This window comes from Pleurodeles waltl, chromosome 7, assembly GCF_031143425.1.
Source record: "Pleurodeles waltl isolate 20211129_DDA chromosome 7, aPleWal1.hap1.20221129, whole genome shotgun sequence".
NCBI classification, from domain to species: Eukaryota; Metazoa; Chordata; class Amphibia; order Caudata; family Salamandridae; genus Pleurodeles; species Pleurodeles waltl.
Window position 1 is genome coordinate 981,954,697 of NC_090446.1, and position 14,448 is coordinate 981,969,144.

General features: G+C 40.4%; 1 protein-coding gene and 1 long non-coding RNA gene across 3 annotated transcripts in view; one reads left to right on the forward strand and one right to left on the reverse strand.

Moving 5' to 3' along the window:
- The window catches only part of CCDC137 (coiled-coil domain containing 137), a 43,677-nt gene that overhangs the window by 23,340 nt on the left and 5,889 nt on the right, over positions 1–14,448 (forward strand). The window contains exons 2-3 of one of the 2 annotated variants that reach the window (XM_069199786.1): positions 1,021–1,147; positions 1,233–1,278. In XM_069199786.1, coding sequence (XP_069055887.1) covers positions 1,021–1,147; positions 1,233–1,278 — 173 coding nt within the window. Of the gene's footprint in view, positions 1–1,020; positions 1,152–1,232; positions 1,279–14,448 lie in introns of both variants that reach the window. The other variant, XM_069199787.1, reaches the window with a different exon arrangement.
- Positions 1–14,448, reverse strand: part of LOC138245832 (uncharacterized) — a 79,523-nt gene that overhangs the window by 8,337 nt on the left and 56,738 nt on the right. The gene's annotated exons all lie outside the window — the stretch shown is intronic.

Genomic DNA, 14,448 nt, shown 5'->3' on the forward strand with positions numbered 1-14,448 from the left:
GGGTTTTGTCAAATGCATTCTTACTCTCCTCATCTTGAGGCAGTACATTGGAGAAACTGGCAGTTGGCTTGATCATACATGCCCTCAAATCTCCCTGAAGAGCACATATGTTTACGAAATATCCCTGACCTTAATGGTAGGGACCAGCTCTCTCTAGTAATTTGAAATAAATATTGCATAGAGCATTGTTATTCCACTTTATTATTGTATTATGCCATATTATTTAGAGTAGGAGAGACATGGAGCACTGTTTGCACTAGTGCGATCTAAAATTCACGTTAATATAATAGTAGGTATCTTTTAGTCTTTCTGTGATTATCATGAGATGCATTTTGTTACAATTCAGACTCCAGTGTTTCAAACTGGCACAATTGTTTAGGTTCAGTTCCATATGCTAAATTCTTCCTCATGCCCAGTTGTGCTCTGTTTAGCTGTGTATGCCATAGTGAATTTGAATGTAAATTGTCTGCAAATATTAGGTATGTAGTTGGCCTTATAGAAGGATTATTTCAAGTGAAGATACAAGTTTACAGAAAATGTCAATTGCCAGTTGAGCATACTCTGCTCACCTCCTCCCATGTCCCGGTGCCTTACTTCTTTACTTCTAGCAGTTCTGTCATTATATTGTTGTACAATTATTGCTCTTTGTGTCCCAGACAATTGTGACTCCAATTACTTGTTTTCACCCATTTCGTCTTCTGGAGTCTAGTTTCATGTATTTGAGTCATTTGATAACCTGTCTTCTTCCTGACTCCCATACAGTGTTATAATATCTTCATTGGATTTAAATGTATAGCTGGTTATCTGGCAAAATAGGTGCTAAAGGCCTGATGTCTCTGGTTCTTAGTTTGGCTCATTAAAAGAGCAGGACACTTTAGCTGTGTTAAATTGTCCACTAGAGGACCAATGTAATTTTCTTAAGTGTAAATCATGTGGTCATTTCAGGCAGAACAGACTTTTTTTGTGATCCTTTCCATACTTCTCCTCAATGATCTTTGATATTTTTGTTAAAATACACAGGAATGAGAAAAAGAAGGTCAATGCCAAACCAAAACATTTGGACCATCAGGAGATACCTTTCAAGTTGCGTGAGCTTTTGAAGAGTCAGAAGCAAATGACTCAGCCGAAGAAGAAACGGAGAAGAAAAGTTGGTCCGTTTTTATTACTTGTTTTCCATGCATTGCTTTGGCACAATTGACTTACAGGATCTGCAATTGTTTTATTTCTTCCAGTTGAATAAACTAGAAATACAAAAGGGGAACATTATTTTCGGTAAAGGTGAGGTACTATAATAAAGTGAATGTTTGTGTTTGTAGTAGTGAATGCACCCATCTAAGTTGATAACTTGAGGATTTAAAAAAAAATAGTGCCTTTATGCAGCTTTTTCGGACGCTGTCTCTAGTTTTCGAGTGCACCATTTGCAAATGTTAATATATGGCTGAAAAAGAGCTACTTTTGGTAACATACATGGTACCTCGTGACATTTCACCTGTATATAGTATGCGTGCACTTGTTAATCCATGTGTGAACTGAATGTAAGAGCAATGGGAAACATGGAGGTCTTAATTTTGTAATTATACTCTTTTTATTTGACACCCCTTCCAAGCTTCCACTGGTAGTCAGGCTGACTCTGCATACTACAAGATCTTCTTTTGTGTTGATGAATAGATTATAAGACTAGCAAAGATAATGTGGAATTAAGAAAAGCTTTTCTCCATGTACTCGTCACACAAAAAGCCTGTAGCACCCATACTCTGATTCTCCACTTTGGTAATTCAGCGCCAGTGTTTTTGTTGTCTCAGCACAGTGTACCTCCATACTGCTTCCTGCAGTCCCGTGAAGCATAGCTTCCTCGGGAGTTCAACAAATGGAAGTCTAAAAAAACCAAGGTCTCCAACAGGATTCCTGGTCTTGGAGCTGTTGTGTCATCCTGCTGGCACAAGTGAGTCCTTCGGCACAGAAGGCAAAGCTTGGTAGCCTATATGCCTTCTAGGTAGTGTCAGAGTTCTGAAACATTATCATGCATCAAGTCACTTGCAGGATTAGAACGTCTTGGAAAGTATGGACAGCTGGGAGGTAGACTGAGCTCATGCAGCCTTCAGTCTACACAAAACAAGTTCATTTGACATCTTCACTTCTGGGTTAGCCTGAATTCTTCAGGGGTTTAGTGGGAGAGTTCGTATTTAAGGCTCTTTCAAGATGGAGCAGATGCCTAGCAACTCATTCCTATGCTTTAGTTTGCCCTTGTTTATACTTCTGTGCACCTTTGTTGTTTTCTCTGTTCCTTGTTCTCTGTGGTTAAAGCTCTTTTTAGTTTGCCTTTGTTATTTGCCTTTGCATTTCCTGATTACCTTTTTAGGTCCCACCTTGTGACTTAACAGTCTTCTGGTGTCCTGTGTCTGATGAGAGCTCATTCCACCATAACAGCATTACAGCTCACTCTGTCTTATTCTCACTGGCTGCATATGCTTTCTAGCCTCATCTCTACACCATAGTCCATGTTCCTAACTGTTGTATTCTACTTACCTTATAACCATTCCATAATCCCTTGAAGTCCTGGGGGGTTCTCTGGAAAAAGTGCTTAGAAGCCTTTACTGATTTAGACAAGTCCATGGAGTGGGTGGATCCAGTCTTGGATATCACTTACTACCCCCACCCCTTTTTTCTCTCCATTCCTTCGATGGGCATATCCTTTACAAGATACTTTTATGCAGAGATTTGGGGCTATTGGGGCTTCTCTTGGGTTGGACTACATTGAACATGACATGTATTACCCAGCCCTATTTTAATTCTGTACCACCCTCTTTCTTCAAAATGTTATGGTCATTCCTTGATTCAGAATTTTCAGTGATGTGCGCTACCTTGATGTGTCCATTTGATTCATGCCTTGCTCCCAGCAGTAGTGTTTTCTTTTTTCCATGATTCACAATGCTCAACTCAATTTTTAAATCGAGCCCTTGAAAAAGACCTATTGTCTGCTAACCAAGATCTTACAGTATATTTAGAGCCTCCTCACATGTTATATGACAAGGGATGTATGGGTTACACCCACCCATTTGTTTGCACAGTGTGTCTGTGTGGAGTCTGCAATTCTGCAATTTAATGTTGACTGTGACCCCCCCCTCCCTTTTCAATTTGCACTCAAGCCTTCGTTTTCCAAATATTTTCGGTATACTTTGGTTGTTATTCTTTGCTATTGACTATACTAATAGTGTTTTTGCTTGCACCCTCTTCTGAAGACGTGGGCATGTGTGCCTTGCTGTGCACTCTTTCCTATAGACTTTACCAGGCATCCTATGGCTTGCACCTTCTCACAGAGACGTGTTTGTACATATTGGGGTGCTTGAAAGGCAAGCTCCACAACTGGTGCACAGCATACACAGTATGCTACTAATACCACACAACCACACAACACAAGCCCTCTTTGTCACAAATGTAGACTTTTGCCTGACTCTGAGTAACAGTGAGGCGAAAAAAGGGCCCAAGAAGTTGCCCAATTCTGAGCTCTGCTAATCACATGGGATGTTCGTTTTGTACTGCTATTTTGGAAAAAGGCTTCAATTTCCTGGGTGCGACTACTTCTTGACAGGGCTCCCAGACATTACAAATGTGTCATTTTTCATGTGGGAAGACCAGGTGGGATATTGGTTTTGCAGAGCTTTTTTGCCTCTGCTGCTCATTAAAACATGTTTGTCTTATTTGTCAGGCAGATGACCAATTTCATTAAAGCCTAATACTTGTGGCTAGCCTGTTTACTAGGACTCCAAGCTTTGACAGATCAAGATTCGTAAGCGCAAATAAATATGCAGGCTGGCTCAGTTAGGTAATCACTTATTGCTGAACTATGCGGTGATTTGAAGACCACGAGTTCAAATTTTGGCAAGGACACTGAGCCTTCCATCCAGTTCCATGGTCTGTTATTTTAAGCATATTACATTAGTCAACAGTGACATCTGTTATTCAGTGTTTTGAAGCAACAGGAGAGATGAATGAAGCCCTATAGAAAAGCAGGATATTATTTAATTAATTGCCCAGGCTCACACAATTGTGATGAAGCATGGCAGTCAGGATTAGGAATTAGGTCTCCTGGTTCTACAGTGGTGCCCCTTTCAATGTCTTGCCCTCTTCCCTCTAGCTATAAACAAAACTCATTATTGTTAAATATTTGGCTGGCTTGAGTCTTACTTTTGGTAGGACACAGCATGCTGTCTGGTTGCAAAACACCTAATGTGGGCCTACCCATAATTTACAGGGGTTTATAGCTGCCCATTACTTACTATTTGTTGGCTTTATAGTGAATCCCATTTGCTTGCTTCATATTTGATGGCGTTCCTTGTCTCACCTTGCCCATCTTGTGTTTGTCCTTCTCCTAGCACATTGACTTTTTGTTAACTCACTGATTGGATGGCACTACACACCATGCCACATAATTCCACTTCACAAATCCACTCCACACCACACTGTTCCACGCCACACAATTCCACAACTAACTATTCCAATCCAACCCACATAATCCCACTCCACATCACAAACAGCCACTCCACAGCACATGGGTAAAAGACATTGTCATTTACAACGGGAATAGCTCTATCTCTTGCAAAAGCGTGACATATTGGCTTTGCCAATGTTTATTTTTAATTCGGTTGGATTTGTATTGTTTTGCATTTTGACTTTATTACTCTTCGGGTACTGCATACATACTTTACACACTAAGCCTGTCTGCTCTGTTCCATAGCTACCAAGGAGATGAGATCTGGTTAAGTTAGTGACTTTGAGGGTTTACCCTGAATACTTTTGTGATTATTCCTTGAGGAATAATCCAATTTCTTACACTACCTATGCATGCTGTTGATTGAAAAGATCGCAGATGTAGCTCAGAGTAGACTAACATTACCCCTTTGGCTGTCATTAGCCCTTGCTTTTCTATGAACGTGGTACTTTGTGTCAAACCTATTTGGAGTCATATTTGTGGAATGGACATATCTTTAACCTGTGGCTCTATTTGTCATCTTTCATTTGAGCTGTTCTACCAGTCTAGTTGTAATTTATGTATTTATTTAGTTGTGATTCCTAGTTTCGAAAATTATTACCTCTAACTGGATGGTCGTGTAACATACGGCAACATACTACATCCAACCCCGCCACAACACACTAAATCATATCGCACCACAAATACAAAACACCACCTGCTTTCCAGCACTCCCCTCTCATATCATACAATATTACATCATGTTTATGAGCATTTGTTACAGCTACTTGTATATAGTTATTTGACTCTTGTATTTGCCACACACTGGAGTAGACATTTAATGACCGCCACACTGTACAGAAAAATATAATATCCTCTGCCATACAGCCCGCTCCATAGTATACACCAATACCATATGATACTGTAGCACATCATACAATTGCATATCAGTACCAAATACCATGCCACACTGCACCATCCACAGCCCATAGACCAATAGCAGCACATACCATATTGAATCACCGTGCCATAATAGAGGAAATTTGCAGTTTCCAAACAAAACTCACTAGACAAACCCTCTTGACACCCTCCTTTGCTCAGCATGGTGCCAAAACCACCTAGTTGTCAAAGTTCCGCTAACTCGGAATGCACAACATTGACATGCATCTTATGATAATTCAGATAAAGTTAGGTTAAACATTACCACATTGTCAAGTACAAACCGTCGCATCAGAGATAGTTACCTAGTTAGCGATGCTGCCTAGAAAACAAGCTGCATTGGTTATGCAATGAACAGCCGATTACCCAGCTTAATGGAACTCATCAAGGTCCTAACTACACACCCATCCAAACACATAATAGACTTCAAAAATATGTAGTATAATCAAAATCATTTTTCTTCCACATAACCTGACATGACCCATTACTAAACCTTAAAAAAAAACATTTTTAACTCTACAAAACCAAACAGCCTTACAAAAGTGATGGATTGGTTTCCCAGAACTGTACGAAAAGGATACCCAGATTAATACAGGATACAGATTCCATAGTATACCACACCGGCGAGCTCCATCTAACTCCTCTCAAAATCAACAAGCTCCTCATCGCACTCTACCACACAGTAAGTGTCTATACCGATGCTGTTTCTGAGAAAGCAGAAGCATTAGCAACTTGTTAATCTATTAGCTGGATGTGTGTGTTGTCCTTGTTGAGATGGACTTTGTTTTCTAGGACTACATATCTGCTTAAAGAAATGTTTGAAAATGGTGGTCATTGCACTGATACAGACCACCACGCTACAACAAAAATAGGATGGTAGAGCACACCGCATCACACTATTCAACATCATAAAGTCACCCCAACAAACTTCACATCAGCAAACGGAAGATCGAGCCATAGTAGGTCTCATGCTATTCGTTCCTACATAATGCCACACCATTCTGCCTCACCCCTCCCCAAAAACACTTTGCTTCACACCACACAACTTTTTTATATAGTGTTTCAAACCACACATCCATGGTTTATATGGAAATTAATTAAGAAACATATCTATAGATAGTTCACCATTTACTGACCTAATGAATGACGGATAATGGAATAGGGATTTGAATCTTTTGCTTGTACATAACTTCATGGCTTAGTGGGGGGAGTATTCAACTTGCTGTACCATTTACGGGCTACTCTACTATTCTATCACACATCACCTGTTGCTACCACTTATTACGTGAACTATCTCATCATGCCTCACTGTACACCATTAAGCCCTTCTACCAATTGCAGTACTAGATCACGCGATACCATACCACACTATCCAACAACACAGGACACAATTCACATCCGGTCAAACGTCACATGATTCTTTATAATAAAACCCCCAACCTCTGCACAACATTTCCATATTAATTTAACTATATTTTTAGTAGTAGTAATTACTTTATTTTAGCTAAATAACCATAAAAGTACACATAAATAATTTAAATACATTAAAACACAAATCCATTCCTGGTGCAGTCGAAACATAATAATACATTATTTAAACATTCAATAAAATCTTCAAATACATATACAAACATATGGGGAAAAGATTCAGTCTTAAAAAGCACAATGCTCAATTTAAGTCCACAGACTGACAACTCGGGCTGCGTCACCAACCCAAGGCATAATTTAAACAGCCATTAAGACTAAAAATGCATATGCAGGAAACTGTCTCCCACCCAGTGCCTAAATAAGCAAGCCGGATCAACCCAAAAGTACACGTGCAGGTATAATTTTTAAAACTTTTCATGGCCAATCCTTAATTTTATCCATGTGGGGGGCAGAGATGGGAGTGCATTTGATAAAAAGGTGTAATGTAAGGCTAAATTGCGGACCCCTACAGTCTCAAAAGTTGCAGCCTATGCAGTCAACAAAACATCTTAACCTGGGTAAGTCCTAATCTTATTGATGTAAGTCGCAAAGGGCAGGAATACAATAATAAGCAGTGTGATAAGGAGCATTATTACCCACCCTTGTGATCTCTAAGAGTGCAGCCAGTGCAGTTGAGATTTTACTTGGGAAATAGCCCTCTGTCTGATGCGCCATGCTTGCTCCAAGTCTTTGGCTACTGCAAAAACTATCACTGCCTTTGAATCAAATTTGCAGATTCTTAGAGCCTCACAATAGTGTCTGACACCCAGAAGTTTACAAACCGTGATTAACCATTTCTTGCGTGGTTGTGAATACTGGGGACAAAAAAAGGAAGTGCTCTTCAGTTTCTTTTTTTTTTTTCAGAAATAGCAAAACGTTGAGGAGCCAAGCTTACCCCATTTAGCGGTTAGGTGACTTAATGGTAAGGACCCATACCTAAATTCAAGATACACGCGCTAAGCAATGGGTGGATAGATTTAATACAGGACATTTTCATAAAATAGGTAACATTGAAAAATTGCCCATTAAGATTCTCATATCCATTATTCAACTAGATCTGTTCCAAAACATACTTCCAGTAAGCTGTTTTCAATGCAATGTCTGACTGACCCCCTTGGCAGCCACTGCTGGCGAGTTCCAGCGGTCTTTCATTTTCAATTTCTCACACTCTGTCTTAATGTATTTCAGGCAAGGAGTGATTTCCCGTGAATCGCTAGAAATTAGGTCTATTAGAGAATCCCTAAAGGGTGTCAGCTCCTCAGTTGTCCACAGCCTCACCCAGAACAACAGAGGTTTCAAAGCCACCACCAAATTTATAGGGTTAAGTGCTAAATCCAGTCTCAATGGAGCCAGAGGCGTGCCCTTAGATAACTTGTGCAAGCCTATGATGAAGTTGTTCTCAGCTGTAAAAAGGGTGGTAGCATCTGCGAGACACCATATCTCTGCCCCATTAGTGGCTGCCGATATGGAGTAGCTTTATAAATTGGACGAACTGGAGACAGTGCACCAACCCCAGTTTTCTTCTGTTTCCTACTAATTGTGTATGCCTTTTGGTTAAGAAGATTTTTACTCTTCTCCATCTGATGGGCCAAAGTCATTGTATCAGACAACAGGACCCCTAGGTAATAGAAATGTTTGACCTGTTCAGTTATGGAACCATCGATTACTATTCTCTTCTTTAATGACTTATGGGTATTTATCCACATAAATTCTGGTTTCATTGGGTTCATTTCCAGGCCCCTCGGCTTGCAGGTCAAGAAGGAATCCAGTTCTGCTTGAAGGCCTATTGGAGTTCTAGAGATAAGCATGTCATTGGCAAACATTAGTATTGGAAGGGCAGTTACAGCTAATTTAGGGGCATCAGGCGTACACTGTGAGAGCCATTAAACAGCCCCATTAATACAGAGGCTGAAAAGTGTCCGGCCAATATGCAACCTTGTTTTACCTCCCAGCAAATGGGAATCAAATCTGTTAAATCCCCTCTCATGTTCCACCTCACTTTAGCATAGGTATTTGTTTGGAGAACTCTCAAAATCCAAATTAGATCACATGGCACCCCATAATCTGCGAGTATCTGCCACAGATTGTCCCTTGGGACCAAATCTATAGCTGACCTAAGGTCTATAAATGAAATGTACAAATGATCCCTTCTTCCAGCAAAGCAACTTAAAACGAAAGACCTGGTCAAGGGTGCTGACCTTGCACCTGAATCCTGCCTGAGCATCCTCAACGATAGGGTTGTCCTTAACCCAAGATTGTAACTTAACCAAAACCTGTCCTCAAAAGATTTTTGGAGAATTGTCCAACAGACTTATAGGTCTATAATTAGAGGGTAGGTCCCTTCTTCCTTTTTTTGAAAATAGCTCCCAGCCAAGTCAAACAGATTTTCTTACCCCTCATGATAGTGTTGCTCAATTAATTAAGGTAGAGAATCCACACATCTAAATGGGATAGGACGAGACAACCAGGAATTCCATCCAACCCAAAATATGAGCACTCTGTGTCTACATTAGTCACCTTCTCATGAGGATTAAGAAAGACCACCAAACCTGCAGAGCAATCCCTCTCAATGAGCTCCTCTGTTACACTTCCAACATGTTCTAGCTCCCTCTTACTATACAAAGACCTGAAATGTTCAACCCAAACTCCAGGTTGCACTACTGTTTCAAGATGATTATCTATTAACTTTGAGCTGGATGCAACCAGTTTCCAAAACGCCTTCAGATTCTTACTCTTAAGTGCATTAGTAAGCTCTGTCCATTGGTCCGTCTCCCAACTCTGTTTGGCCTTTTTTTAGTGTAGCCTTATAGTTCTTCAATGCAGAGGTAATGTTTCACTTAATTCCAAGCTTCAGAGCATCTAAAAGACAAATCTTGGCCATCCGACATTCCTTGGAGAGGCATCCTGGAGCAATTTTGTTGGGAGCACTTCTTTTTCTGACTCTAGTGAACAAAGGCCTTAGTTGTTCCATTAGCTGACAGTGCGCACGACCATATTGGGCTTATAACCCCTCGAGACTGTTACATTGGCTAGGTTATCCACGAATAATTCATAGATTTGAGTTTGGATTTCTACATTGTCGAAACGTTCTGCTCATTTGACATTCCTCCTACTATTAACTGTCTGTAAAGGACTCGTGTTAACTACTGATGGTAAATTGCAACTTGTAAATATAACAGGAGCACATACAGCACTTAAGGCATTATGATCACTATCTACTCTAGGGAGAACCACCATGTCGGCCAGAAATGGCCACATATCCTGATCTACCAAAAGATGATCAATGTAGGTTATCAATGTAGGTTCTTGCAAGACCTCTCCTAAAGGTCGGATGAGGGGAAATAATGGAACTAGTATTACCATTAGCAATTCTCAAACTGTTCTCTGTGATCAGATCTTCCAACTGGCCTGCAACTACATTTGCTTTTCTATGATTTGTACAGGCACCAAAGAGCCAAGAGGATACATTGAATGATCTGCTCCCTCTGCCCCTTTTCAAGTTTTCTGTTACAATCACCTGCAATAACTTTTAAGGTGCCACCTTTTAAGCACTGTAACCTGATTGTTATTAAGTGTGTCTTGGTTCTTGTGGACCTTCTGACCTCCCTGGCTAGCGGTTGTCCAAATGGACTGTGCACTGTGTTGCTTAAGGGTGTTTTTTCCCTCAACTAGTTCACCTCTTTCAAAGTTAGAGGGGATCGAAGGTACTTCACTGCAGGAAACACCTTTACAAACAACTAAACCTTTGCCCTTTTCGCACTGGGGTTTTAAAAAGGGTGCTTGGCTATAGTACTGGGCCATTGCTTTAGCACCACCTGTTTTGGTGCCTAGATTTTCTACCAATGCAGATAATTTAGCCAACTTCTTGCTCAGTTCAGTACCGAACTTGCTTATACACTCATGCAACCCTGTACCACACAGGAAAATGACAACCAGTGTAACCAAGTCACCAGCGCCCAATGCCAAGACTATAACGGGCCCAATGAACGCCTTTGCAATCTCCTTTCTCCTTCTCCAGACCAGCACATAAGCACTAACGCAAGGACCAAATGGGGTGGCCCTGCCCTGCCTCTTGTTGACGGGCCTGCCCTTTGCCTGGGCACAGCCTGTGTGCGTCCAGCGCCGCAGGTGGATCAAAGTGCTTTGGTAGCGCGAGGTCAGGTGATCAGTAGTGCAAAGGGCCACCTCCAAGGACCCAGTGCCTGCTGGGAAACAGAGTCCAGACAAAGTGTAAGGTATAGTGCGTTCCGCACCATGGGTTGATCAAAGTGCTTTAGTAGTGCGAGGTCAGGTGATAAATAGTGCAAAGGGCCACCTCCAGGGTCTCGGTGCCTACTGGGAAAGAGAGTCCAGGCAAAGTGCAAGATGTAGCATGTTATATATTTATGAAGTTTTGTATATTCATGAATCCTGTTGCTTTATGATGTTCAGATTGCTCTGCGTTATACAGGCCACACAGGCTTATAAGATAAAGAGCCACCTCACATGCTACATTTCACCGTCCAACTCATTGTCACGCCACTTCACATTACAACATGCTGCACTATTTCGCTTCACATACCATAGCTTAACAATACCACTCTATACTACGCTACATCACACCATACCAAGACATACAAGCCCATTTCATACCATAATACAGCACACTTGGATACATTTACCATACTCTACTATGCCACACAATCTCACACCACATCTCACTAGACCAGGCTATATAACTTCATAGAGTAGGGCATAAATGATCAAACTAAATAATTTAAATTTATATTGAAAACTAGGACCTCTGACTACAGCATGTCAAATTCCTGGAGTGATATTCCTGCACCTTGAAGAACCAATAAAGTGTTTTAGTATTTTACTTTTAAAAAGTATGCTTAATCTTTGCCCATTTAAATCTTAATGGCATTGGTGAATCACATTCATAAGGAATCATTTTTTAGGTCTCGCCTTACACATCACATGTCTGTTGTAAGACATTTTGTTATCCTACAGCACACTTGATGACAAAAAGATCGTAATGCCAGGCTCCATTTTGAGCAGGCTGACACTCCATTTCCTTCTGGTCATCGACATGTATACCTTTGACACAGATGCCATTTGTCCTGATCTTTCCAAGAGCCTGTGAAGGTGTCAAGCCACGCAGACAAAGACATTGATAAGACACAGAATGCCACATCAGTCTGGGACATGCATCTTGTTATCTATATTTCAAGGTCAGCTAACAATAAACATAAACAGTGTAGTCTGAATTGATGTATATTTACTTCGTTTATATCAATGTGTCTAAGACTAACCTATTGATGTTCAGCGGTTATGTTATGGAATTTTTTTAAGAATTTCTATCAGTTAAGATCTGATGTACAGTATAAAAGGATCATCAAGTGGCTATTTAGATAGAGGGGGTATTTTGCCCCAGATTATCGCACAAGATACTGCCTGAAAATCCAGACGGAGACTGTCTGCCATACTGCTGCAGCATCCTGCCTATCACAGAGAGGTGATACAGAGCCAGGTTCGTGGGAGAGGAGAGGAGCTGGGCCCGGCTGATGTTTGTTTTCCTTTCGAGGGAGTATGCTATCTCAGCTACTAATAACTAAAGCTTCTTGTTGTAAACGGGAGTTTAGTGAGCTAATTCCTCTTAAACTCTATGTGACAGTTAAGCTATTCCATTCTCTCATAGTATAGTGCATAGAAGCAGGCTTTAGGGTGCTCGATTATATTTCTGTAACGGTAGCGATGTTCATATTATTCTTGTTGGCAGCATGCATTAGTGCTATTTTGATAATATTGTGAAAATTGTACTTGTGCTAAGCAACAGGATGAGGCTGTTGAAAAAATATTATTTTAAATATGAAGTGTTTTTTTCTAAGTGCAGTATGTGTGTGATATTTTAAAACATAAAATTGGGTTTGAACTACCACTGTGTCCCGGACATCACATCGACGATGTATCTAGAGGGGTTATGTTGGACTACAGTAACGTATTTTTTCATATTCAAACATTGATGGGCTATGTTCAGGTATCCGTGGGTTAGGGAAGCAAACCTTGTAGTGGTTAGTCAGTCTTTGCTTAAGAAACATCACAGCTCACCCATTACTTGCCATTTCTTGGCTTCATTGTTTCTTCCATTTGCTTGATTCTAATTTGTCAGCTTTTATAGGCATTTCTTCTTCTTGTGTTTGTCTCTTCCGTGGAGCATGAGAGCATTATGTATTGTTCCACCTCTTTCTTTTTCAGGCACTACTTATTTTTTTGACAAGTGCGTGTTTTTTTTACAGGTGCCTCCTTCGTGTGCTTCTCCCCCGCCCAGCTGTGTGGGTTTTCTTTCCTCTTCTTGTGTTTGTCTCACCCTTGGATCAAAGGAGCATTGCTCTACTTCCACTGCATGCTTTTTCAGGTGCTATTTTTTTTCTTTGTGTTTCTTGTGTTTTCCCGATGTGTTACTCGTGATTCCCTAATCCCCTCTCTACACTTGATGTCCCTCTTGTCTGTGTTTCTCCTCGACTTCCTCTGCATTACCTTCTCCACACATGCTTTCTCCCCGGCAGCTCAATGTTGCTTTTTCACCCATTTGATCCCACTTCAAGCACCCTGACTTGCTTCGCCGCCACTCACATTGCTTCTGCCCTTGTGCCAGTGCTGCTTCTGTGCCCCATGTTGCTCCCCCCCCCCCCCCCGCCCGTTTTAAAAACCCACCTCACCTATCCCATGTTAATTACACTGTTTGCCTCTGACCCCAAGTTGCCCCCCCCCCGCCCACCCCCATGTTGCTTCCCTCCTTCTACCTTCAAAAAAAAAAAACTTGGTTTAGTTGCTTATCCAACTATGGTAACTAATAAGTAACAACAAACATGCAGGTGTGACAAAAATACACACACACATAGATATATATATATATATATATATATATATAGAGAGATATATATATATATATATATATATAGATATATATATATATATATTTATATATATATATATATATATATATATATTTATTTATTTAACCATGTGGCCCTGTAACGAGATGCTGTGGCACATGACTAAAACCATTGGCAAAACCAATAAGGCCCAAAGGCAAGACCTATTAACTTTAGTTATTGTATTCCCGCATTATTATGCATAGAAACGAAGGACTATACTGAAAATCTCCTTATCATTCTGTCTTTATTTTCACCTACATTAAAAAGGAAGACTATAATTAACGCAGTGTAGTTCTGCTTTGGTTTTTAAGTGAAACGAAAATCCAAAGATAACGTTACCAGCTCCCGATTTAAAATTCCATTGCATAAATGCACAAGCTTGCACTTGTTTATCCACATGTTTTTGCACAAGTTACAACATTGAAGCCAGCTCTATGGCCTTTGCTAATGCCTATACTCATTTCGTTTTTCTCTTTAATTTATTTCCTCATATCTAGGGAGTTTATATTCTGGATTTTGTGTATTCTTTGTAAACTTTTTTTTATCGTCTAACTTAATTTCTTCTGTTAATCCTATTTAGGTAGTCTAACTTAAATATTATGATCTGCAAGCTGCTTATCAGCACACGTTTGCTTGGAGTACGATGTGCCCCCT